Source organism: Drosophila obscura, unplaced genomic scaffold, assembly GCF_018151105.1.
Source record: "Drosophila obscura isolate BZ-5 IFL unplaced genomic scaffold, ASM1815110v1 contig_216, whole genome shotgun sequence".
NCBI lineage: Eukaryota > Metazoa > Arthropoda > Insecta > Diptera > Drosophilidae > Drosophila > Drosophila obscura.
The window spans coordinates 148,327-175,857 of NW_024542808.1; the positions used below are offsets into that span (position 1 = coordinate 148,327).

General features: G+C 40.5%; 1 protein-coding gene across 4 annotated transcripts in view; it reads left to right on the forward strand.

The window, feature by feature from the left end:
- LOC111074873 (unconventional myosin-VIIa) overlaps positions 1–27,531 on the forward strand; it is a 348,050-nt gene that overhangs the window by 14,384 nt on the left and 306,135 nt on the right. For all 4 annotated transcript variants that reach the window (XM_041594221.1, XM_041594222.1, XM_041594218.1 and 1 more), the window contains one exon: positions 18,329–18,444. In XM_041594221.1, the coding sequence (XP_041450155.1) occupies positions 18,329–18,444 (116 nt within the window). Of the gene's footprint in view, positions 1–18,328; positions 18,445–27,531 lie in introns of those variants that run through there.

Genomic DNA, 27,531 nt, shown 5'->3' on the forward strand with positions numbered 1-27,531 from the left:
TTGGCGTTAACGCAATTGTTATGTCTATAAGGTTTTTATTTCCAATTTCTTTAAATTCATCTAATCGGGTATACTTAAACAGTCTGTCTTTTAAGGACAGTTGTAATTTGGTGACGCCTAGATTACCGGCTTCTAAAAAAAGCCTCTTGAAGAATTGTCCTAAGTCAATTTTCTCGTTAATAATCAGGTCATTCACTATAAATTGGCTACTAATTCTTTTCCCCTTTTTGAATAGTAAATTCGGAAGGGTCAGAATGAGCTCGACATTTCGTTTTACTTCTTTTTTATATATTTTTGGAACCTTAAGACTTTCTTTGATACTCTTATTAGGAGTTCTGTTTATTTTTAATTTTTCGGCTTCCGACCGTGTTGTTACCTTGAGTATTTGGGCTGCCTTGGCAGTTAAACTTTTCAAATCCGATATTTCTGTGCGGGATAGCGCATCCGCTACATAGTTTTCCTTCCCTGCTATGTACTTCACCACAAAATCATATTCTTCTAAATCCAATCTTTTCTTGGTAGTGGGAATTTATCGGCTACAAGTTTTTTGTTTATGCCCCTGTAATCAACTACCATTCTCCATCGTTTTTGTGGATTGCCCGGTAGTGATTTTTTCGGTACTAATAGCAATGGGCTCTTCTATGCGGATACCGAGGGCTCTATTATATTATCTTTTATAAGCTTTTTTTTATTTGAGTATTTATTTCTTCTTTTTGGCTATGGGGTATTCTATAGTTTTTGTTATGTAAACTGGCTCATTGTTTATTAGTTTTAATTTTTGTTAATAAAAGTTGTTTACTGTTATTGGTTTAGTTTCCAATGCAAATATATCAACGTATTAAGAACAAAGGGTATTCATCTTATAAATTTTGGAAAGTTTTTATTAAGTTTTTCGTGATTTCTTTATGTTTGTCTATCTTTGAGTTTTGAATGTCGTCAAAATTTTCCGTTTGAATATTTGCATCGCTCCAAAGCTCCAAAGTCTCTCCATAGATTTTAATGAGCGATACTTTAAACGACGCCAAATTAATGCACCTATACACAAAAAAATAGAGGACACAGGATATAATTTTTTTTCGACTTTTCCTGAGTTTTTAAAGTTAAAATTTCGTAAAAAATACCGCACAAAAATCATCATTTTTGCATTTCAATGCTTGATATTTCCCAGACGGTAAGCTGAAATCACAAAGTATTTGGGCTTAACTTCTAGCTGTTTTAATTACCTTTTCAAAATAGCTACAATCGCTACCTCTGAAAAAAGCTTAAAAATTTTTCAAAAAAAAGTTCTGCAATAGAAAAAAAAAAATCATCAAACCATTTCTAAGCCCCAAATCTTTAATAAAAAGTTGGTTTTGTTCCTTGAGGAAAAATCGTGATGACCAGTGTTATTATTCCAGCTCTTCCTTGTCTTCTTTCGTCTGATTATTCTGTTGTAGTTGTTGTTTTTGTTGCTGCTTTTTGCGCTGTTCCTCTTCCAGTCTGTTGATGCGTGCCCAATTGGCACTAGCAGTTAGCCAGGGGGGTGGGGGGTCTCTGTTCACTTGATCAGTCATGCGGCCCGCTGTCGTCGAAATTTGGCGAGTTGACTTCCTCATCGCCTGACCTTGGTAGTGCTGGGTATGGTGGTCAGCCGCTCCTCTTGAAGCCTTTTTCTGGCTAGGGGTTGGACGGCGGCGGTTTGCTGCTGGGCACTCTTTTAGCGTCTTCCTTACCGGTGCCTGCTGGCTTGTGCTCATCCTTGTTGAGTCCTTGTGCCATAGTAGGCAGGATCTGTTGCCGTATTAGGCAGGATCTGGTGCCGTACTAGGCAAGATCTGGTTTTTATTATTTTTGTTTTAGGTTGCCGGATTAGACAGGATCGCAATGATATGAAAGGCTTGCGTTCTGGTTTATGATTGATTCTTTATTGAGAAAAAATTTAAATCTGAGCAAGAAGTTCCTTGTTACCCTCATCCTGTATCCCTTCGTATCTACTTGGACCTCCGATCGTCTAACGAATTCCGTCCCTTCTTTGGTGACTTTCATGTCAATGTCTTTTAAAATTATCTTGCCCAAAATCGCTTCAAAAGCTATGTCTTCATCCGACACAACATTGAACTCTACCTTCATTTCGATTCCATCGATCTTCACAGGAATTACTACACTTCCTATCATGATGATCTGAAACTCCCCAATTCCAGTCAGACCTCTTTGGCGACCTGTCAACTGACCAATTCCTAACTTTATTAAAACTCTGCGGCTTAACAAGCACAAATCCGCTCCTGTGTTTGGTTGCATTTGAAATATCTAAAATCGTTCTTTGGACAGTCTTTCTTCATATGTGACGTTTCTCCAAACTTATAACATTTCCTAACTGACTCTGAACCTTTTCCCTCATTTATTTCCTTACCAAAACTCCGTGATTCATATTTGTTTGACGACTTCAATGGACCACGCATCTTCTGATAAACTTCAATCTGATTCTTCAACTGCCTCATGGTTCTGGCTTGATACAGCAATAGTTTATTGGTTCGACTATCCGGAATACCATTCACAAAGTACTCAATCAAACTTTCGTCTTCTAAATCAATCGGTTCTTGTTTGACTCAATGTCGCGCGTTTCAGCTTCCTCTTCGATCAATACTTATGCATATAGATCCTCTCGTCTGTCACAGACAATTTTTCGTAACTCACCGAAATTCGCAACTGTACTTTGCAACTCACTTCTGCTATCCGGCCTTACCGCCTCCCAAAGCTTGATCACACCAAGTTCTGTCGCTGTCGATCTGCTCCACGCCTCTCTTTTCCAGCTATACAGTACCAGCACTCCAGCCAGGTGCTTGTTGTCTGTATACCGAAAAGTCCCGCGCCGCTGTCAGTAATGATTTCTGCTACTTGGCCTGACCGCCTCCAAACGCTTGATCCCATCCAGATCAATCAGCTCTCGTTCTGCTTCACGCCTCTCTTTTCCAGCTATATAGTACCAACACTCCAGCCAGTTGCTTGTTGTCAGTAATGATTTCTGCTCTCTCTGCTTTCATACCTTCTTCGTTTCCAGCCCAGAGTTTTTGCACTGATGTGAATTAAAGCCCAGGACGACGTTAGTTGTATAATAGTGATAGCTGTTGTAGGTTAGGTTAAGGCGGCTGTCGGGATCGTCAGAGACCCGACACACCTAGGCCGGTTTCGGCACATTGTGATACCGCATAGATCGTTCCCTCTTCCCTCGTGAGACACTATGTTATCCATTGTCCCATCCGGATGCCCTTATGAAGCCTGCGATCCGTCTGGGACTGATTGTAGACATGTCCGAAATGTTTGCCGAGTTATGCGACATAGTGGCACTGTTTGCCTTCTGTCATTTATTAGTTGCTTAAAATGTTCTTTTATTTTGAGCTTGCAGGTGGCCATTGGCATAAGAATATCCTCCATATCATGGAGAAGGGGAATTGTTGTACCAGCTCTGGCCAGCTCGTCTGCTATACAGTTGCCTTCAATGTCCTGGTGGCCCGGAACCCATATTAGGCTAATGACGAACTGATAAGCCATCTCATGGAGAGATTTGCGACAGTTTGTCACGGTAGCCGAGCTTGTTGTTATCGCATTCAGTGATTTGATCGCAGCTTGGCTATCACTATAGATATTTATGTAAGTTGCCGTAGGGGCACGTTCCTGAAGGCAGCTCAAGGCTTCCCTGATCGCTATGACTTCCGCTTGGAAGACACTGCAGTGATCTAGGAGCCTAAAAGAGTGTCTTATATTCAGATGTTCAGAGTAGATTCCTCCTCCGACTTTGTTGTCCAGCTTTGAGCCATCAGTAAAGATTTAAATGGCTCGATCTGGGCCAGGTGGTCCCTCGAGCCAGTTGGTTCTGTGAGGGATGATTGTTACGAAAGGGGTATCTGTATACTCCCTCGGAACGCAGTAGTCCGTTTTTGTGGGGACGATTTTGTTTCCATTTAGGATGGACGCATGACCGGTGTGATGTGACACCCATTGGTCAGAGTCTCTAAGACGGATTGCTGCCAATTCTGCCTGCTCCTTACCTGCAAGGTCAAGGCTCTGCAGGCATAGGATAGCAAGTAGCGCATCCGCTGATGTGGTGCTCAGAGCTCCACTGATGCATAGGGCTGCAGTGCTCTGCACCTTGCCCAGTTGTTTAGTGATGGTCCCCTTCGATAGGGCAGGCCACCACACTGCGACTCCGTAGAGTAGTATTGGTCTTACTATTGCTAGATATATCCATTGGACTATGCTTGGGTTCATGCCCCATTTCTAGCCAATGGCCTTTTTGCAAGTGTAGAGGGCTATCGTGGCCTTCTTCACTCTATCTTTGATATTCAGGTTCCAGCTAAGCTTTTTGTCAATTACCAACCCTAAGTAACTGGCACTGTCGCTGAAGGAGAGCCTGCATCCGTTTAGTATTGGGGGGTTGAGAGACGGGATTTTGTATTTGGTTGTAAACAACACAAGTTCCGTTTTAGAGGGATTAACTCCCAGTCCACGCGACTCTGTCCATTCTGACAGTCGCGCGAGCTTTGCGGTCATTAGATCACAAAGTGTTTGAGGGAATTTTCCAGAGAAGATAATGGCAACGTCGTCCGCGTATGCTACCACCTTGCAGTCCTCCCCTTCCAGGTCACACAGAATCTTGTTGACTGCTATGTTCCATAGAAGGGGAGACAGGACACCACCTTGCAGGGTGCCTCTGTTGACATACCTTGACTGAGTGGAGGATCCCATTGATGATGTCACCGTCCTGCATGTGAGCAATTGATCAATGAGCATCCCCAAGTGATGATCCACTCCCAGGTCAGTCAGGGCCTCCGTGATGGCTCCCGGTATGACGTTGTTAAAAGCTCCCTCGATATCTAAGAAAGCTATTAAGGAGTATTCTTTGAGGCGATTTGAAGGATTTAAAGCTGTTTACTGCCCAGCTTATATTCCGTTTTGTGAGGATGTGCACCATCGAGGTTTCCGGGCCTTCACTTGGGGTGTCTGCCGGCTCGATGGTCGTGCACGCAGGAAAATGAGTATCGAGTAGAATAAGTAGGGAGTCCTCACTAGAGTTTGTCCACGTACCATCCATTCTCTTGAGATATCCCACCGAGGGGGATGTTTTTGACAGGATCTTGCGTAGCCTTGCGGCTTCTGACGTGTCCTCAATTTCGGAGCAAAATTTTTGCCAAGAGGCCCTTTTTGCTCTCCTTGTTTCTTTTTTGTATAGGGTTAATTTACTTTTGTAATTTTCCCAGTGCGCTTCCTCGCTGCTGCTTTTGGCTCTGTTAAAGAGAGTCCTTAAGTCTTTCCGGAGGGTATCTATTTGTTTAGACCACCAGGGGGGTTTCTTTTTCCCTCTTGGTTTGGTTGAGGGGCAAGCTGCCACGAAGGCCTTATTGCAAGCTTTCGTGAAACTGTCCACAAGACGATTAAGATCGTCTTGTGTGTCCGGGCATTTTGGTGCTAGGGGGGGGGAGTAATTCCTCCATTTTTGCACTATATATATCCCAGTTGGCTTTCCTTGGATTAATATAGCTAGTGGGTATGGTGCTTTCGAGCGATAGGATTGTCTCGATGTACCTGTGGTCGGAGAAGGAGTGGTCCTCTAGGACTCTCCAACTTTCCATTATGTCTGACAGTTTGTGAGACAATAGAGTGAAGTCAATAACCTCTTGACGGTTTTTTTATGATAAAAGTGGGGTCATTACCCCGATTACCAATAATTAGGTTGGAGTTCAGGATGAAGCTGAAAAGCTTCCCCATTGGGTGTGGTGAGCGTTGGCATCGCAGCCTATTATTAGGTTTGTATCCGACCTTTCGCTGTCGCTGGCTATCTTGCGAACGAGGTCACTGGGAGGATCGCTTTCCTCGTGAGCCATGTAGGACGACACCAGGTTCAGGCGTGTCCCCTGTAGCTCTAGGCTAGCCGCCGTGTTGTCGCCATTGCTAAAATTGTGGAGCAGAAAGATATTTAGGTGCTTTCTTGCTAGTATGCAGGTTCTAATTTTACCTTCAGTTTGGGCTACAATCAGCTTGTAGTCCTTCGTCGCTAATTCACAGACCTTGCCTCCTACCACCCAAGGCTCTTGGATTAGGACTATGTCCCCTCCGCTCGCGACTAAGCGGAGTATTAGGGCAGCGGATGCTGCTTTACAGTGGTGGTGATTTATCTGCAGAAGCCTCAGAGACTTCATTAGAGTTGTTCTCCACCACTGTTATGTCGGCGTCAGAGTCGTCGAGAATCTCGTCACGACACAACGCCTCAAAATCGAGCATCAGCTCCGTCTCCGAGGAGTAGCCCTCCAGGGCCGGCTCCGGTCTACGTCGGGTGTCTCGATCTCCGAGGCAACGTCCCGCTCAACTGGGTTGTTGACAGGGCGCGCCTCGGCCGCTGCATCAGACTTGTAGACCTTCATGGTCACCGAGCTGAACCCGAAGTTGAGCTCTCCCTTGGCTGCCTCGATCGGGGATAGTGACTCCTTATTCAGGATTATCACTGCCTGGTTAGTGGGGCCTTTCGATGCCTCCACTTTTACCACCTTCCAGTCTGAGGTTGGCAATGTTGGGTTGCATCTCTGCAACATCCTGAGGATCCGCTCGGGCTCCTTAAAAGTGGCCGGCACCCATGTGCGAGCCTTTGGTCTACTGGGCATCTCGCTCCAGTCCACAGCGACGAGCTTCGCCCCAGCGTAGACTTCTCCGATTTGCGCCACCGCAGCTTTGTATAGCTTCACGGAGCGCTCATCTTCGCAGGCTACCACTTTGATGATTCCCTGAAACCATCCCATGTCTTTGCAGACTGGGGGTGGCCCGGGATCCTTCTCAAGAAGCTCGAAGCAGCGGTTGGCCAGTGCCGCTTCCACCCACTTCCATTGGCTTCTAGGTAATTTCCCCTCCGCGCTGCCGTTGTCGAGAACGCCTATCAGCGTCCTCTCCTTGGCAATCTGCGCGAAGGATACGTTAGGGAGCACTCTGGAGCGCTTCGCGGCAGGTCCGGGCGTCTCTTGCGAGCGCTGCCCTTTCGGTTGTGCAGCCACCTTCTGTGGCTCCACACTGAAGTTGGGCAGCACCACCGAGGCCCATTCCACCTTTTTCAGCCAGTCTGCTGTTGCACTGACTTCTTTACTGGCGTTCTGCTGACTGAGTATGTGCCCAGCACTCCTCTTTTCGGCATAGCTAAATTTTTTGGCTTGGACACTGGTTGATGGCAAGCCATCACCCGCAGTTTCACCAGAAGGTTGGGCAGCCGCAATATTGCTTAGCTGCCCTACCATAGTATCAGTTTTGGGTGCTGTCTCTCCACCCATCCCATTTGGGTGGGCCCACCGGGTGGTCTCGCGGTCTCTGTCGGCGGCGGCCGGGCCTCCCCCCGCTTGGGATTTCTCCAAGCCGGCATTTGGGGAGTGCCTTTCCTGTTTTAGTTTTCTTTTATGTATGTTGTGTTTTTCTCCATTTGATTCCCACGAGCTGCAGAGAAGGGGAACGGTGTTGTAACTTTTATTTAATATTATGGGAATCGGCTTATGATTATGTGTATTTAATGTGTAGTGTGTGTAAATTGATGTTTAGTGTGTGTAAATTGATGTTTAGTGTGTGTAAATTGATGTTTAGTGTGTGTGAAGCTCGCGAAACTCTGACACCGACTGACGCTGACTCTCGCTTGCTTAGCCCTACAAACCTCCTGCTTTAATTGATCTCTCTCCTTTGCTCAAAAAGGGCGTTGCTCAATACCCAATGCCCACTTCGAGTCGCTCTCTGCACTACCCGCCTTATCCCGATTCTTACATACCTCACAAAGTTTAATTTTTATTCTACATAAAAGATGCAGTATATTAATATAGGTTAAATACATTTTTTCAAAAGAAAGTAATTTTCAACTTTGCTCATATCTCCTCAAAGCCTTCTTACACTGCCGCATCATTGTGGAAGGTTCGGGGAAAATTATGCGAAGCGCTTACACCAAAGCCGCATATTTTTCCGCATCATTTTTCTGCTTTGTTTTTATTGTTTAATGCGACAAAAACAGCTGTTTTCTATCGATACCCCATCGATACCCCGAATAATTTTAGTATTTTGTAAAAATACTCGACTGAATACGGCAACACTTGCCAATGATACGCCGCATGATTTAAGATGCGACCGCATCATTGTCTTCTTCTGTGCATATGGCTCTTATTGACATCATTGTAATATGTTCCATTTAACGGAAAAATCCAATGATGCGGTCCAGTGTAGAAAGAGTATAAACCAAAATTACGATTTTCTTAGACAATGTGCATCTATGCATCATGATTTTGTTGATTCATTGTCGTATACATCGTTGGGTCAGGTCAATGCTATATCCAATAACTTGGGTAGGCTTCTTGATCTCGTGTTTTCTTCCGACATATCGAATAACATGGTCTGCAGAGGGTCTGCTCTATCTTTCCCAGAAGACCCTTATCATCCCACACTTGACATTTCCGTGCAGTTGCCCTCCTCTGATTCCATCAAATCTCCCGTTAAGCCACCGTCTATTTTTTGCTTCAGGAAAGCAGATTTTACGTGCTTGAATCTTGCACTTTCTCGATTCATTTCTCGACGACTTTCATGAAATTGAGCCGGCTACAAGTGAATTTTATTGTTCCTTTAATACCTATGTACCTATACTTTAACCTTGGCGTCATGTTAGTGGCCCTAATTGGTTCACCCCGCGTTTAATAAACCTTCGGAATATTAAATCTCGCTTGTATAAAAGTTTCAAAAGAACTGGTTCGCAATCTGACTTCTCTAAGTATTCAATCGATAAGAGTAAATTTCTGTTATGTAATAAAACATGTTATAATGACTACCTGTCCAAATGAAGGCTTAGCTTTAAGCGTGATCCGAAGAATTTTTTTAGGTTTGTCAACTCGAAACGCAACTCTTCCCAATTTCCGTCATCTTTTTCTTTTAACGACAGCCAGGCTGATAATGATTGTGATGTTGCTAATCTTTTCGCTTCATTTTTTCAACTCTGCTACTCAATTCCCTCTAATAACCATCTCTCTATTCTGGCTTTTTCTGACATACTTTGTCCCAATCAATCTTATCTTTTCCACATGAATAGTTCTAACTGTATCTATCCCCCTTTCATCGACTATAATGACCTCTTAATTAATTTAAAGTCATGTAAATTTTCTTTTTCTACCGGTCCCGGTTCCTATTGCTGTTCTTAAACTTTGTGCAGATTCTCTCTGTATGCCCCTCCTTAAACTGATTAACCTATCTCTCGAGCTCAGCGATTTTTCCACCGTCTGGAAAGAGTCATATATTATACCCATTCATAAAAAGGGGTCTAAATCGGATGTTTCTAATTACCGTGGGATCTCCAATTTATCTGCCATTCCCAAACTCTTCGAAAAAATAATTACTTCCCAGCTCCAACACTTTTGTTGTTCCTTATTTTCCTATTTCGTCTAACCTCCTGGAATTCTCCACTTTCGTGCATGAGGGTTTCGCTAAGCAGTCTCAAACTGACGTAGTCTATACTGACTTTAGTAAAGCCTTTGATTCAGTTAATCATAATCTGCTTATTCATAATGCTTATTACCTCTCCTAGGGTTTCCGCCTAAACTTCTTTTCTGGTTTAATGCATACCTTTGTAATCGATCTCATCGGGTCTGTTTTAATAACTCTCTTTCTAAGCCTGTCTCTGTATCGTCGGGGGTACCTCAAGGTAGCCATCTTGGCCCTCTGTTGTTTAATTTGTTCATCAATGATCTTCCCCAAGTCTTAACTCATTCCCGAGTACTTATGTATGCGGACGATGTTAAGTTATGTTTCTCCTATAGCGACCCCATGTCACCGTTATGTCTCCAATCTGATCTTGACGCCCTCAACAACTGGTGCTTAATAAACATTCTTCCCCTTAACATTTCCAAATGTAACGTCATGACATTCCATCGCAGCAAGCCTTACCTCTTTGACTATAATATCCATAACTGTTCCTTAAACCGCCTTTACAAAATTACTGACTTGGGAATTTTCTTTGTACCTAATCTGTGTTATAACTCACAAATATCCGCTATTTCGAATAAAGCCAGAGGCGTCCTGGGCTTTATCAATAGATGGTCTAAGGAGTTCACCGACCCCTATACCACTAAACTTTTATATGTATCCCTTGTCCCTTTTACTTGAATACGGTTCCTGCGTTTGGTCTCCGCATTATCAAAAATTTCAAGATATGATTGAGTCCGTTAAAAAACAGTTTATCCTTTTTGCACTTCGTGGCCTTAATTGGGACCCCTCTAGACATCTTCCTTCATATGAGAGTAGGCTCCGGCTCCTCGATATCCGCTCTCTTGAAAGCCGTAGGATTTGCCATGGAGTGCTTTTTCTTCACAAACTTCTTGCTGGTGAGGTTGATTCCACTGCACTCAGTAGCCTTATTAGCATTTCTGTCCCTTCCCGCCCGACTAGGCATTACTTTCCGCTTCATCATCAACTCTGTCTTTCTAATTACTCTGACCATGAATCTTTCCGTAGCCTTTGCCGTAACTACAATACCTTCTTCCATCTGTTTTCCTTCGACACTAGTTCTAGTAAGGTAAAATCTTTGTTAACAATTAACTTAAATTAATTATCTTAACTTAATAGGCTATAGGCTATTTCCTGACCACAACTTGCTGTGAGCTGGACCATAGCGGCTATTTTGCCAATAAATTAGTCCTATTGGGTCAGGATATTAATCCATAGTCTGATAATCCATGTTCTTGTCCTTTTCATATTACGTTATAATTATGATAATCCATGTTCTTGTCCTTTTCATATTACGTTATAATTTGTTAGTTTATCTGCTCATAGTTGAACCTTATTAAATAAATACAAAAATACAAAATTATATACATATAATTTTCATTTATATAACACTGGATTAATGAGATTCTATGTGTTTTCATTATTAAAATATTTCATTTGGTTTTGTGTATTCTTATTGCAATGTTTGCTTCATGTTTGCTGGCAAAATATATCAAATTTATATAATTTTCAAGGTGGGTCTAAACATACCAAAAACGAGAAGGAACGTGTGAGTCGCTTCTGGGGACGCTACTCTACTTATACCCGTACTCAGTCAGTATATACATTTTTGATCTTATGATTTTTTAGAATTTAAAAATTAAAAAAAAATTTTACATTTTACATTTTTTTGCTACATCTGTTATCTACATCTACAATGTATATTCCACATCTAACAAGTAGATTGTACATGTACCATTTAGATTCTACATCTCCTCCGCTAGGGGTTGCTCGCGCACTGAACGCGGCAGAGTGTGCGAGCGAGAAAGAGAATCAGTAGCGTCAGCAGCGGAGGAGAAGGAGAGAGAACCAACAGAAAATGAATTTCTTCATTCTGGCTATAATTATGATCCGATCTAGTTCAGATTCGGCAATCTGGTAGATATTGGCATTCTCTACGATACTGCGTTTTTAGTTTTATCGTATTTTTAAAAATGTGCCTGCCACAGATTTTCGTCCTTTGTGGTGGCGGAAGGGGGCGGGGCGAAATTTTGAAATACACTTGTAGCAGTGTGATATCACATGAGTCTAGAAACCAAATTTGGTTTCTCTAGCTCTAATAGTCTCTCAGATCTAGGCGCTCATCAAGACGGACAGACGGACGGACAGACGGACATGGCTATATCGACTCGGCTATTGATGCTGATCAAGAATATATATACTTTATGGGGTCGGAAACGTTTCCTTCTCTGCGTTGCACACATCCACTTTTACCACAAATCTAATATACCCCTTAACTCTTTTTTGAGTACGGGTATAAAAAACACCTGGCGAACAGAATCAGGGTTGATATTCGTATGAAACCGATAAGAAATTTGTTACGGCAAAAACTGTTTTCTATGTGAAAAATAAAAGCACTAATTTCAGGTAAAATTAGTTTTGAGTCGTTTTGGTCAAACGGCTGCAAGTTGACCGTTTATTCATAGATTTTAATGAACAATACCTTAAACGACGCCTAATTAATGCGTCTATCTAAAACTAAAAATGCATTTCAAAAAACTTTTTTCTTTCGACTTTTCCTGAGTTCTTAAGGTCAAAATTTCGGGAAAAAATACCGCAAAAAAATGATGAAATTTGAATTTGAAAGCTTAATATCTTCCAGGCGTTAAGCTGCAGATACAAAAGGTCTGGGTCGGATTTATAGCTGCGTTTGTCTGCTTTTCAGAACTGCAAAGTTCTATGCAACCAGATATAAAATACTTAAGTTATGTGAAAAATAGAAGCACTACCTCTAAAAAAAAACGAGAAGGAACGTGTGAGTCGCTTCTGGGGACGCGACTCTACTTATACCCGTACTCAGTCAGTATATACATTTTTGAGCTTCTGATTTTTTAGAATTTAAAAATTAAAAAAATAATTTTACATTTTACATTTTTTTTGCTACATCTGTTATCTACATCTACAATGTATATTCCACATCTAACATGTAGATTGTACATGTACCATTTAGATTCTACATCTCCTCCGCTAGGGGTTGCTCGCGCACTGAACGCGGCAGAGTGTGCGAGCGAGAAAGGGATAGGTAGCGTCAGCAGCGCTGGAAAAGGAGAGGGAACCAACAGAAAAGTAATTTCTTCATTCTGGCTATAATTATGATCCGATCTAGTTCAGATTCGGCAATCTGGTAGATATTGGCATTCTCTACGATACTGCGTTTTTAGTTTTATCGTATGTTTAAAAATGTGCCTGCCACAGATTTTCGTCCTTTGTGTGGCCGGAAGGGGGCGGGGCGAAATTTTGAAATACACTTGTATTAGTGTGATATCACATGAGTCTGGAAACCAAATTTGGTTGCCCTAGCTCTTATAGTCTCTGAGATCTAGGCGCTCAACAAGACGGACAGACAGACAGACAGACAGACGGACAGACGGACAGACAGACATGGCTATATCGACTCGGCTATTGATGCTGATCAAGAATATATATACTTTATGGGGTCGGAAACGTTTCCTTCTCTGCGTTACACACATCCACTTTTACCACAAATCTAATATACCTGTTGAGCTAGCGAGCTTTTTCACTAGCGTAGTTTTGCGATATGTTTATTAACGAGACGATGGTTGTTTAGATTAAATATGGTTTATTGTTGTAAAAAGTATAAAGGCGATACAGAATCAAAGAGATAGCGAAAGGTTCGAGTTAGATTGATGACGAGTCGGTTGGAGAGTTAGCTGGATTCAAGACGGGGTCAGATTGTAGACGCGGGGGTCGGTACAAGACGGTGTCGGATTGAATAGCCCGATTCCAAGACGATGTGCAGTGGTTGCTAGATCCAGACTAATTCAAAGGGCAGGCGGGCGAATTGCCCGTCCCCTAATGCGAGCAAGAGAGCGAAAGATCGAGAGAGTAATAGCGAAAGGCGATAGAAGGAAAGGTGTGAGTTGAAGACGCGATAGAGCGGCGGCATAGGCTGCTGCCGTGCGGGAGCATGAATATGTACATATGTATGTAGATGACAAAGTTAAGCAGTGGGCAGTAGAAATGCCGAACAATAATAGATATTTTCTCTACTGCTGCACCACTGACTATGATCTACTGATTATTTGGCTGCGTAACCAAACATACTCCCCCCGTTGAAGAGCACGGGTCTTTAACATCCCTTTTCAACAGCATACAGGGTTCAGCAGGCAAAGCTTGTTGTTGATGGGGCCGTTCTTCCTTCCATCGAGACCTGTAGATTCGATGCATGGAAGCAACGCGTTGTCCGGCACCCATTCGGTTGAAGTTGAGCCATGTAATGTGAGGCTCGGCGACAGAAGAAGAGGCGAAGAAGAATAGCGCATTCAAACCAGTCACTGGAAGTGATGTGTCCAGATTAGCATGGCTCTCTGAAATTAAGACTGAGGGATTAGCAATTTCTGCCCTCCCCCCAATAGGGCAATGTGGGGATGGTCTTGGGCCCAGCACAGCTCGAGGTCCAGCGCGATGCCCAGAATTACGTCCGCCAGCACAGAGCGGGGGCTCGTTCAGATGAACATCGGCCGGAACGGGGCGTTTGCAGGGAATCCACAATGCTTGAAGGTATGTAAGCGAGGTCGTAGCCTGAGCAGGAACCAGATCCGACGCAAGTCCACCTGTGTTGATGCAATCGAGGCCGCCATCTAACTTCGAATAGGATTCATCGTCCCCTGCTCCACCATGAACAGCCGGAACAATAAACAGATGCTTCGATTGGCATTGACTTCTGTTGATCAGTCCAATTGGCTCCAAAATCGCGCACGAATCCACTTGGAATGGCGCCGGTGTGATTTCCTGACCAAACGCAGGATGCGGAGCTACGGAAGTGGACCGCTTAGTGATCTCTGAGAGAATGATCCCAGTGAGCGTCACAAACAGCTCTTCAAAGTCATCGGCGAGTTCACTCCCAATCTCGTCGCAGTCCAGCTTCTCGAGTTCACTGTGCACGGTTTTAAAAGTGCCGTGCAGCTCCTCGATTTGCTTCAGCCTGCCAACGAGCATGAAGTGGTCAAATAGGGAAGCGTTCTCCAAGACAACTTCTAGCTGCTTCATCCGTTGAAATAACGCTGGTGCCTTCCGCTTTAGGAAAGCCACACTGTTTCCAGCAGCGGTCACTGCACCGTCGTTCCTCGCACCCATTTCGGCAGCAGGCGCTAGAAAACGTTTCTAGCGGGAAGATGACCGCAAAGAAGAGCGAACGCTTGCAATAAATGCAGCAAGAACCGCAAGCAGATCGCAAAGCAGACGACGCGAGCACCGTTTTTGTTGCTTGTGCACAGCCGAATACCGAAAACCCGTGGCTTAATGCGAATTTAACGAACGACAAGTTTTATTGTTTTTGTGATTCAATTGTTTATATCACGTCGGGGTCACCAAATGTTGAGCTAGCGAGCTTTTTCACTAGCGTAGTTTTGCGATATGTTTATTAACGAGACGATGGTTGTTTAGATTAAATATGGTTTATTGTTGTAAACAGTATAAAGGCGATACAGAATCAAAGAGATAGCGAAAGGTTCGAGTTAGATTGATGACGAATCGGTTGGAGAGTTAGCTGGATTCAAGACGGGGTCAGATTGTAGACGCGGGGGTCGGTACAAGACGGTGTCGGATTGAATAGCCCGATTCCAAGACGATGTGCAGTGGTTGCTAGATCCAGACTAATTCAAAGGGCAGGCGGGCGAATTACCCGTGCCCTAATGCGAGCAAGAGAGCGAAAGATCGAGAGAGTAATAGCGAAAGGCGATAGAAGGAAAGGTGTGAGTTGAAGACGCGATAGAGCGGCGGCATAGGCTGCTGCCGTGCGGGAGCATGAATATGTACATATGTATGTAGATGACAAAGTTAAGCAGTGGGCAGTAGAAATGCCGAACAATAATAGATATTTTCTCTACTGCTGCACCACTGACTATGAACTACTGATTATTTGGCTGCGTAACCAAACAATACCCCTTAACTCTTTTTTGAGTACGGGTATAACAAAAAAAAAAAAAACCAGATTTTAAAAAATTCTTTAAAAAAAAACTACACCATAAAAAAAAACCATAATTCGTTAAAAATATTTAAACCCCGAAATCTATAAAAATCTAAATTTTGGGCCACAGCCTAATTCTAGTGTTGACTAGTGTAATCCATGTTTGTGTCATATTCATATTACGTTATAATTTGTTAGTTTAACTGCTCATAGTTGAACCTTATAAAATAAATACAAATACAAAAAAATCTCGTGTAGCGCAGTCGCTACACGCATAGCTGAAAAGCTTTTGTGTGGGTCGGTTCGGCTGCCGCATCAGCAGAGAAGCAGCTTCGTTTTGCCTATGCACTATTGCTCGGCTGCCGCAGCGGCAGAAAGACAAGAAACGTATTTGCCTTCGTGTCTGTTGTCTTCGCACACAAACGCACTTAAACATGAGTGGTGGCGGCCCTCTGCTCACTCGCTTCGCTCGTTCGCCAACCCCCAAGTCTTCTAAGGTTATTTATTTTTCTTTATTACCAATTTAATTTTGTTTTAAATTTGATTTGATACTCCCAAATTTAAAATGTGTGCATGAGGTAATCCTCGCTTTTTCCATTCAACTGAATACAAAAAGCATTTGTTTGACCGAAAACATGTAACTTTGTAATGAAGACTTAAATTTCCGTTTGAATACACGTGCTTTATTGTCATTACGATGAATTGAGTTACTGCCTGTTAATAGTAAAGAAGTTATCTCCTGCCACTTTGGATTACATGTAAAAGTTATAAATAAACACAGTCGTCAGAACTACCGTAAGAAAAACATAGCCTCCTGTATGTATTCTTGCGTATGACGTGGATATGATGATGGTATAATTATAGAGCTACCAATTTCACCGGGTTCGCCATTGTTGATAGCGTCACTTAAGTGAATATATTCTTCTGCAGTCACGTTCTTTTGATTATGTCGTATGAATTTTAGCGCTCACTCTATATCTTTGCGTACATGTCGACAATAAATAAAAATTCATCGAACTGACTTTCTTGTTTGTTTCGACTCCTGTTGCGGGATCTCGTTCTTTAATATTAATACAGATCCATCTTGTCAATTCTAGTAAATTATTAAATATTGGAGAGCGTCATATAATCGGTGTGTGTCGGCGATGAACTCAAGATTATTGTTCCTTCTTTAAATCACAATTTCTCGAGTCGCAAACTATAGTTCTAGCAACGTCGTCAACAACAGTGGCATTGAATCAAGGATTTAGGATTTTGGATTTATGACAATAGCATGATTGTCACACTTTCTAATTTGTGTATGTGTGATTTTAAAAATTTTAATAATGTTAATGATTCATTGAGCTGATTAAGTAATTCGTCCAGCCTTCCAATATACGCCTGGATACTACCGAATTGAGGTTATGGTTATCGTAACAGGCTTCTACGCTGCTGGCGAGTGCGCGATTTTGGTCCTCACCAACCATGAAGTATATTTGTAAAAACTGATATGCTTCGTTTGGCATTGGCAGCAATGAGCCTACTTTTGTGGTACACTTGTCCTTTAATTTTAACTTTGGAATTATATTTTTGACCATTTTTCGAAATATTATTGACTATTTCTGTTGCTCCGCACGATGTCATTTGGAAGCATGAATTGGATTCTCGAATGGACTTAAGGAAGATGTTTGAATATAGATCTGTGCCGATGAGCAAGCTGTTCAATGTTTCCGGTTGTGTCTCAATTTCAGGTAGTTGCAAAGCGCTCATCAAAACGGATAGACGGACATGGCTATATCGACTCGGCTCTTGATGCTGATCAAGAATATATATACTTTATGGGGTCGGAAACGTTCCGTTCTCTGCGATGCAAACATCCACTTTTACCCTAAGTACAATATACCCCTTAACTCTTTTTTGAGTACGGGTATAAAAAGTTAGTCTCTCTGTTGGAATAAGTCAGTCGTCAAGACAGTCAGATCGAGCCGTGTCGACAAAATAATTCTCTTACTTTGCCAGACTACCGCGATTTGTTATAATAAATAAACACTCAACTAAATAATATCTTACATAAATATTCACATATATTCGCTGCTGATGGCTTTACTTTTTACCCGTAGCTCTGCCAGTAAGACTTTTGAATATTTTATCTGTTTTAATTTTTCCGCCCTTGGAAATTATAAAACAACCTTCAGTGTGATAACACAGGAGTCTGCACACAAAATTTGTTTGCTCTAGGTCTTATTGTCTCTGAGAACTAGGTGTCAAACAAGACGGACAGAAAGACATGGCTATATCGATTTGGATTTTGATGCTAATCAAGAATGTATATTAGGGCGGGTCAATTTGTTTGGTTAATCAATCACTAATATTTATGTATACTTTATGGGGTCGGGAACCACGACCACAAATCTAATGTCGGGTTTCCCAGCCCGATATTTTAGTGTCAAGTCCATAAATTATAGCCTTACGTAAAGCATCATTGTTCGCTATTTGTACTGCGTACTGTATATAAAAATTGTAGTCGCAAATGTCTAAGCACGGCAGCGTCCGTTCATTCGTCTGTATATCTTCTTTTCTGCACTTTTCTCTCGCTCTAGCTAAAGTTCATGCTCAGCTTAGCAGCAGCTGCGAGCTGCTCTAACGCTCTCTTTCTATCGGTTTCTCTCGCTCGCTTCTAGGATGTTCTGCATAGGGCACGGGCCCTGCAGTTAGCCTTGAACTGTTTACATATACATATATTGTTTACATATATATTTCATCGAACCTGTTCGACTTCTTATTTAAACTCAACAGATATTAAAAATTCTTAGCAGCTTAATATAGCCTTAAACTATTCGAGTACCGGGTATAAAAACATAAAATACAAATAATTAAAATGTAACTATATAATTTAATTTTTAGATATGATGGAAGTCGAACAATACATTGGCGTGGCGGATATGACAACAATGACCGAAATTGACGAAACCGGAATAAACAATAATCTTAGTCTTCGATACTGTAGTGACATAATATATGTATCCTTTTAAAGTTAATAGTAAGAATTTCAGCGTATATTTTTAAAACAAAAATTTAGTTGTGCTGTTCTTTGAAGTGTAAGTATTAAATTACCGATAGTGGGCTTTTTTTATACCCGATACTCAACGAGTATATCAGTTTTGTGGTATATGCTTTAACCGCTTAATTTTCCAGTGAAAAAAAATATTTTTTTTCCAAGCGGTCGCCCCCTTATTCTGTTCTTTGTTAATAAATAAAATTATACAATTTTTTTTTTTAAATTTGTAGTTTAATGTTTGGTTATTGCTACCACGAAAAAAAAATACACTTTTTGGTTAAACATATGTCTGATAACACTAGTCAACACGATTTTTCCTCAAGGAACAAAACGAACTTTTTCTTAAAGATTTGGGGCTTAGAAATGGTTTGATAATATTTTTTTTTTTTCTATGGCAGAACTTTTTTTTGAAGAATTTTTGAAAACTGGTATTTTTTTTTAAGCTTTTTTCAGAGGTAGCGCTTTTTTTCACATAACTCTAGTATCTTACGTCTAGTTGTAAAGAACTTTGCTAGATAGAAGATAGAAGTTAAGCCCAAACACTTTGTGATTTCAGCTTACCGTCTGGGAAATATAAAGCAATGAAATGCAAAAATTATGATTTTTGTGCGGTATTTTTTACGAAATTTTGACTTTAAAAACTCAGGAAAAGCCGAAAAAAAATTATATCCTGTGTCCTTTATTATACCCGTACTCAAAAAAGAGTTAAGGGGTATATTAGATTTGTGGTAAAAGTGGATGTGTGTAACGCAGAGAAGGAAAATTTTCCGACCCCATAAAGTATATATATTCTTGATCAGCATCAATAGCCGAGTCGATATAGCCATGTCTGTCTGTCCGTCCGTCCGTCTGTCCGTCTCGATGAGCGCCTGGATCTCAGAGACTATAAGAGCTAGAGAAACCAAATTTGGTTTCCAGACTTATGTGATATCACACTGCTACAAGTGTATTTCAGAATTTCGCCCCGCCCCCTTCCGCCCCCACAAAGGCACAATTTTAAAAATACGATAATAAATAATAAATACGATACGATACAGTATCGTAGAGAATGCCCATATCTACCAGATTGCCAAATCTGAACTAGATCGGATCATAATTATAGCCAGAATGAAGAAATTAATTTTCTGTTGCTTCCCCTGCCCCCTCCCGTCGACGACAACGCAATTCATTTTCCCTCTCGCTCGCACACTCTGCCGCTTTCAGTGCGCGAGCAACCCCTAGCGGAGGAGATGTAGAATCTAAATGGTACATGTAGAATATACATGTAAGATGTAGAATATACACAGTATATGTAGATGTAGATAACAGATGTAGCAAAAAAATGTAAAATGTCAAATTTTTTTTTTTTTTTTTAATTCTAAATAATTATTTGCTCAAAAATGTAAATGCTGACTGAGTACGGGTATAAGTAGAGTCGCGTCCCCAGAAGCGACTCCATATTCCTTCTCGTTTTTGTGTATACGTGCTTTGGCGTCGTTTAAGGTATCGCTCAAAAATTAAAACTTACTATGGAGCGCCTTAAAATTCGTTAACCAAACCTAATATATGAAAACAATTAACAAAAAATACCTTTTGGAAGGTTGCGAGCCCAACTGCCCATTGGGAACAAAGGAACGCGATCAGGTACCAAATGTACAACCCTTTTTCGTTTGCTTTGTTCCCAATTGGCAGTTGGGCCCGCAACCTTCCAAAAGGTATTTTTTGTTAAATTTTTTCATTTTTTAGGTTTGGTTAACGAATTTTAGCTCCAAAGTCTGGGCGATACCTTAAACGACGCCAAATTTATGCACCTAGACACAAAAAAATAGAGGACACAGGATATAATTTTTTTTCGACTTTTCCTGAGTTTTTAAAGTCAAAATTTCGTAAAAAATACCGCACAAAAATTATCATTTTTGCATTTCAATGCTTTATATATCCCAGCTGAAATCACAAAGTGTTTGGGCTTAACTTCTAGCTGTTTCAATTATCTTTTCAAAATAGCAAAGTTCTTTACAACCAGACGTAGGATACTAGAGTTATGTGAAAAAACAAGCGCTACCTCTGAAAAAAGCTTAAAAAAATACCAGTTTTCAAAAATTCTTAAAAAAAAAGTTCTGCCATTGACAACAAAAAAAAATATCATCACACCATTTCTAAGCCCCAAATCTTTAAGAAAAAGTTGGTTTTGTTCCTTGAGGAAAAATCGTGTCGGGTAGTGTGATCATTTTGGTAATCCTCTTCAGTGTCTTCATCCAAGAATATGCCAACATATTTATTTTAGGTCGCCATCTTGAACTGCCTTTTTGCAGACTTTTCCTTCTCTTTTATGCCTACGCCAAGCTACGTCAGACAAATACTGCCAGCCCACAAAAGTCGCAGAGAAACAAGAAAACCGTAGCGTTGTTAAAGAGAAAACGATTACGGGAGTAACATTTATAATTGGAGTTTATTCAAATTTAAAAGCAATATGCGACACGGCTTTCTTGATCTACACACGTCCTCGTGTGTTTACAAATACAAATTTCTTTTTTCTTCCTTTTTATCTCTGTTTCTCTTTTTTTTCACATGTTTCCAAAGTATAATTCATAAACAATTACGGATTACCAGAAGTTAATCTGTTCAAATTTATTGATCGATCATTAGCTCTCATTTCATATCACAATAAACCGTCCTAACAACCTTATCTTCGTCACCATATCATAGTCTCCGACTTTGTGCTTTAATATTGCTGCATTATTTTTATCAAATCTATTTTTATCGTAATTGGCCTTGCTTCTTCCCAATAAGTAATTCTAATGGACCAACTTTGGTCACTCTATTGGACGTGCAATTCAGAGCCAGTTGGACCTCTTGTTAAGCATCCTGCCAAGATCGCTGTCTCGTTTCAACCGAGGTTAGCATGGACTCATCACTCAACACTCAACACTGTACTAGAAAAGCTACGACCTTGAGCTGCGACCTTTTGGTCGTTTTTACCACTTTCCAGTAATGGAAAGGTATTCCATTTCTCTGAATTTTCCTATAGAGTGTTCCAGCTCGCAACTCATATGTCCCAGCCATATCGTCAGATAACCAGAGCTCGAAAAAGATTCTCTACCAATTTTTTTTATGCTGTCTGCTCGCGGAAAAGACGGAGAAAAATGAAACAGACGTGCTCTCTCTCTGAACAGAACACGTATTTTTGTTGTTCTCGTGTTTTCGGTCTCGTGCTGAGCGGCGAACGAAGCATAAGTGTTTTCCTACGAAAACAGTCTGAGCGGGAGACTTTCGTTCGGTGCTCAACAACTGAGCATCAGTCACTGAGCAAAACGAGCCAGCTGCATGCACGAAGTGTCTTTTTGTTGTAGTTGCGTTAGGTATTTGTTGTTGCTACTATATATTCCCTCGCAGGCAAACCGTGGAAGAGGAAGGGATAACGAAGAACGAGAATGTAAATACGAAATCATAAGCAAATTTATAAACTTAAAGATTAAAAAGATTTTAAAAGACAAACAAAAGAGGCACGCGCGCAGAACACACACAAACACATACATTCGCAAAAGACACTTTCGGCTCAACGAAGTGTCTCAAGTGAACGAATGCATAAGGAGAGCGACAAGAAACTCTCGTTGGTTGAGCAAAGAGCGAAGAGCGAAAAAACGAAGCGGAAGGGTCTTTTCGATTCCGTTGTTAAGCGTGTACGCGAACAACCGGTTTATTCATGACTGCTTGCCAAAAGGGACCACTTCTTGCGAGCTCTGCAGATAACTCATTGTAGCAATTGACAACGTTTCCTTATCTCTCTGCTCTTCAGCCAACAGCCAATTATCTGTAATCTCAGTTAAATTGATGTGATGTTCGAATGTTCTGTCGTAGTGCAATCTGTGAACACCACAAATTTGCGGCCATCTATGTAATGGCGAAAATGCTCAATTGAATTGTAAACAGCTAGGGTCTCTAACTCATATGAATGGTATCGAGATTCTGGAGGTGATTTTCGTTTGCTGTAGTACTCAATTACCCCAGGCTTATTGTGAAACAAAATTGCACCATAGCCATCTGCACTCGCATTAGTGTGAAGCACTATGGGAAATTGCGGATCGAAGATAGGGAGGACAGGTCATTAGTCAGAATAGAAATACTTTCCCCCGTATTTTCTCGTGCTCTAGTTTCCAAGCAAAAGAAATATTTTTCAAAGTCAATTTAGGCACAAACTGCCGAAAATACGAAACCAGTCCAAAAAAGCTGCCTTAATTCGTACACAGGCTGCGGAGGAATCCCAAATATTCAACGCTGGACTTAAGAAAAGAACATTTTGCAACATTGAAAGAAATGCGTTTTGCGTTTGCAAAACTACTCGTAACCTTTCTAGGGTTTAATTTTTATTGCCTGGTACAATCATAATGTCGTCCATATAAACATCGACATATGAATGAGTAAGTTCACCTAATGCTTTGTTAATGGCCCTTTAAAATACCGATGGGAAATTCTTAATCCCAAAAGGCATAGCTAAAAAGTCAAATTGTCGTTCTGGTGTCAGAAAAGCGGTGCGCTCGAGAACCATTCTTCTTTCGGGCTCGCAAACGGAGAACAACTAGGGCGTATAATATTGGCCTTTAACAATTGATCCACTATTCGTCTTACTTGTTATTTTTCTTCTACACTCAACCCAAAGGGACGCATGTCTTATTAGGATCAATCAGACTTATTTCCAATTATCTAGTAGTGACGAGTCTCTGAGGAACACCATTTATAAATGATTTAGAAGTCTTTTAAAATTTGTATCAACTGATCTTTATCAGATCCATCCAAATCGGTATCAACGTTTGAAAGGTCAGGAGTGCTTTCGAGAGTTAACACAGTATATATAAATTTGTCTTTAAATATAAAAAGCGAATTAGAGGTAATTGTTACACAGATTTCCTGGCTTAAAATCTCTCTACCAATCATAACTTCGTACTTCATGTAGTTGTTTAGGACGACATGAAACAGAATCTCAAAATTATGTTCGCTTATCATAACATTGGCAAGAATATGTATTATTACCAATGCCCCTTAATAAGACTACATATTTTATTCTAGTCCCGGAAAGTCTCTGTGACGCAGCTTCCTTAATGAGCGAGCATTCGCCCCCGGAATCAAAACAAAATGGAAAAGACTCACCAAATTGCATTAGTGTTTCCATGCGCTCGATGACAGTACACACGTTAACTTTCTTAACGTTGTTGTTGTTGGAAGGTGTGCCACGGCTTGGACAAACTGTAGATACATGCTCAACTTTTCCGCACTTGTAGCAGGTCAGAGCTGACCGATCTTTACCTCCTGGGTTGAAAGTGTGCTGATTGGGAATTGGTTGGTGCCAAACTGCTTCTTTTTTAAAACGGCAGTTGGCCATCTTATGACCCAGTTTCCCACAATTGTTACACTTGGTGTAGGGAAATGGTTTGACCCTTTTTCCTGGCGGAGCAGATGAATTATCATTAGAAAACTGACTGTCGTACATCAAACGAAAACGCATTTAGTTCTTGATGCAACTAGTTCCGCGTCTTAATGTCGGTTGTCAATACGAAGCGCCGCAGTCTCTTGTCAACTCCAACGGTATGCGCCAAAACAACATAAACGTCTATTTGTTCAGCGGTCAATGACTTCCATCTGTACATAAGCGATGTGACCATTCTGATTCCAAACAACGAAGGGCACTCTCGAACATTTCGGCGCCCATTTAGCAGATTCATAACGGTTGCCACCAAGGTCTCCGTACCAGCAAAATGTTGCAGAAACAATTCTCTGAACTGTGTCCATGTATTCAGAGAGTATGTAGTCGACAGTTGAACACAGGGAGAGCGTCTGCGTCTGCAAAATCTGGATTGAATTTTTGTTAGTACGACGGTTTTTCGTCGTTTGGTACCGATTGCGTACGCTACACGGTTTTGATGAACTCCATAAAACGGCTATTTTGCGACTCCAAAGGCATTCGAAGTTTTTCATCAGAACCAGGCCGAGAAGTAGTATATCCCCCACTTCTGATGTCGGCGATTCATTTTGGAAATCCTCTCCAGTGTCTTCATCGTCCTCTTGTATCACTTCGTGTGCATAACGTTTCCTGGCGCATGGCATGACCTTCTCGCGTTCCTTTAAAAAAACTGGCTAATTGCGCAGGATTTTTCTGATCGCGCTATTCTCTTTTCAGCTCATCACTTACACATGTAAGAATATGCCATTTTGCATCTGCATTTGCATTTTTGCAGACGTCACCTTCTCTTTTATGCCTACGCCAGGCTATGTCAGACAAAAATTGCGAGCCCTCAAAAGTAGCAGAGAAACAAGCAAACAGTAGCGTTGTTAAAGAGACAACGATTACGGGAGTAAGATTTATAATTGGAGTTTATTCAAATTTAAAAGTCAATATGCGACATAATATTCAATACAAAAAAAATTGAATTCGTCTGTTTTTTAAATAATACTGAAACTTAGAACTAGTTCATATTGATGATAAGGTAAAAATACTGTTAAAAAATTATTGATTGGTGAAAATCAGGAAAATCAGCTGATGTTGATATATTTAGTTAACTTGTTCGCAAAAACATATGCAGGTTTTTTTTCTGCCAACAACTGATTAATGATGATATTAATGTTATCAATGTGCAATATGTTTGTTATGTATTTTATGTTATGCAATAAATTTTTTTTTTTAATTTTCTTGCTTATTTTTTTTTTTATTATTTCGTTAGCAACCTCTAAAATTTTTGTTTGTAATTTAATTAAAAATTTTAATAGTACTATCAAACCCAACAAAAGAATAACAAAATAACAAAATTAAAGAGTTGTCCCGTGTAAATTAAAAAAAAAACATTTTTTTGTCTTAACCTTATATCTATATGTACTGTATGACAAGTTATATCAACTTTTGGAATAGGATTTTTCCCGACGACCCTTTAACTGTTTTACAAGTGATGCAATTATCAACAAATTTTCGTACGTACTTGTTCATCTTTTCTAACCAATAATATTGATCAACTTTATCAAGCGTTTTCTTACAACCTAAGTGCATAATTGATTCACCAACTTGATTTATTACTGGCCATTTTGAGAAAAATCAGCCAGCTCACTATCACTTTACAGATTTACACAAAGATTTTTTTCTACAAATTTATAGTATAGATTTAATTTGCCTGCATTTTTTTTTTTCTATATCTACAATGCAGATTATACATCTACTCCGCCAGAGGGCGCACATTACGAGGCAAAGTGTGTGTGAGCGAAAGAGAATGAGTTAGCTCTGCAGCATTGGAAGGGGTAGCTAAGCCACTGCAAAGTAATTGTTTCATTCTGGCTGGAATATTGATCCGATCTGAACTGAACCAGATTCGGCAATCCGGTGGATATGGTCATTCTCTATGATTCTGCGTTTCTTCCAAATGATGGATACCGCAGATTTTCTTCCTTTTTTGTGAGGTGGAGCAAAATTTTGAAATCCAGAAGTCTGGATACAAAATTTGGTTGCTCTAGCTCTTAAAGCCTCTGAGAACTAGGCGCATGTTAAGACGGACAGACGGACGGACGGACGGACAGACATCGCTTAATCGACTCGGGTATTGATGCCGATCAAGAATATTTGAGTCCTTTATAGGGTCGGAAATGTTTTCTTCTGTGCGTTGCACACATCCAATTTGAACACAAATTGGTCGCATCTTTAAAAACTAGGGCGAAGGATGTTTTGCATTATAAATTTATAGTAGTACCTACCTTATAAATTGGCGATAATTTTTGCACCTCTTTCTCGAGCATTTTTCTTGTCGAATTCGGGGGTCAAACGACTGTAGCGTAGACGATTACTGCAATATTTTAATGAACGATACCTTAAACGACGCAGAATAGGGCCGCCTTCAAATTATATGAATTTGATGAGTGCTTTGAATGTTTAAGTACACGCATCTGATAGAGCGTTAAAAATTGAAGAAACCGGACTTTTATACCCGTACTCGAAGTGTTAAGAGGTATAATAGATTAGTGGTAAAAGTGGATGTGTGCAACGCAGATAAGGGAACGTTTCCGAGCCCATAAAGTATATCAGCATCAATGTCTGTCTGTCTGTCGTGATAAGCGCCTATTTCTCAGAGCTAGAGCAACCAAATTTATTTTCCAGACTCATGTGATATTACACTGCTACAAGTGTATTTTAAAATTTCGCCCCGCACCCTTCCGCCACCACAAAGGACGAAACTCTGTGGCTGCCACAATTTTGAAGATACTAAAAAAATAAAAGCGCAGTATCATAGAAAATGACCATATCTATCAGAAAGCCGAATCTGGATCAGATCGGATCATTATTATAGCCAGAATAAATAAATTAATTTTCAGTTGCTTCCCCCACCTCCTCCAGCACGAGATGATATAGTATTTTCTTAGGTATATGAAATTAATTGTTATTATTCAATAAAAACAGTATCGAACGTTTAAACAAAAATTTATTTTGCCAAACTATCTAATTTTTGGGTTATATTTCAAATGTTAAAGCATGATGATAAGCATAAGCAACCACAAGTAAAACTTTCAAAACGTTTTGTAAAGCTTCTAGACATCGTTGCCGATTTTCCTTTAAAATTTAGTTTATTTCATAAAAATATCTTTTTTCGTTCTCCACTGTTCCAACACAAAACTAATCACAAATTTATAAAAAAATGCTAGTAACCTGGTACGTATTTTCTAGAGTATTTAAATTTAAGATTTCGTTCATAAAAATACGTCAATAAATTGTTTGTTTTGAAAGCTTCGTATTTTCCAAATGTTAAGCTTAACCCATAACGTTTTAGAGACAACCATAGTACCATTATTCATGAAAAATTAAAGAGCCCCAAGTCTATCTACAAAATGTATTTTGTTCCAAACAACTCTGAGAAGAATTAACCAGTCAATACGGCATGACCACCCAATTGTCCGGCTATTTGAGTTGCCAATTCGTAGCATTTATTTTTATTCTTTTATTCGAGTGTTATTAAAGGTGTGTGAAATGAATCTCTTAAAAAACCAAAAATATGGGAAAAAAACTGAACAAAATTTCTGGGACACCAAAATTTTACACTCGAGT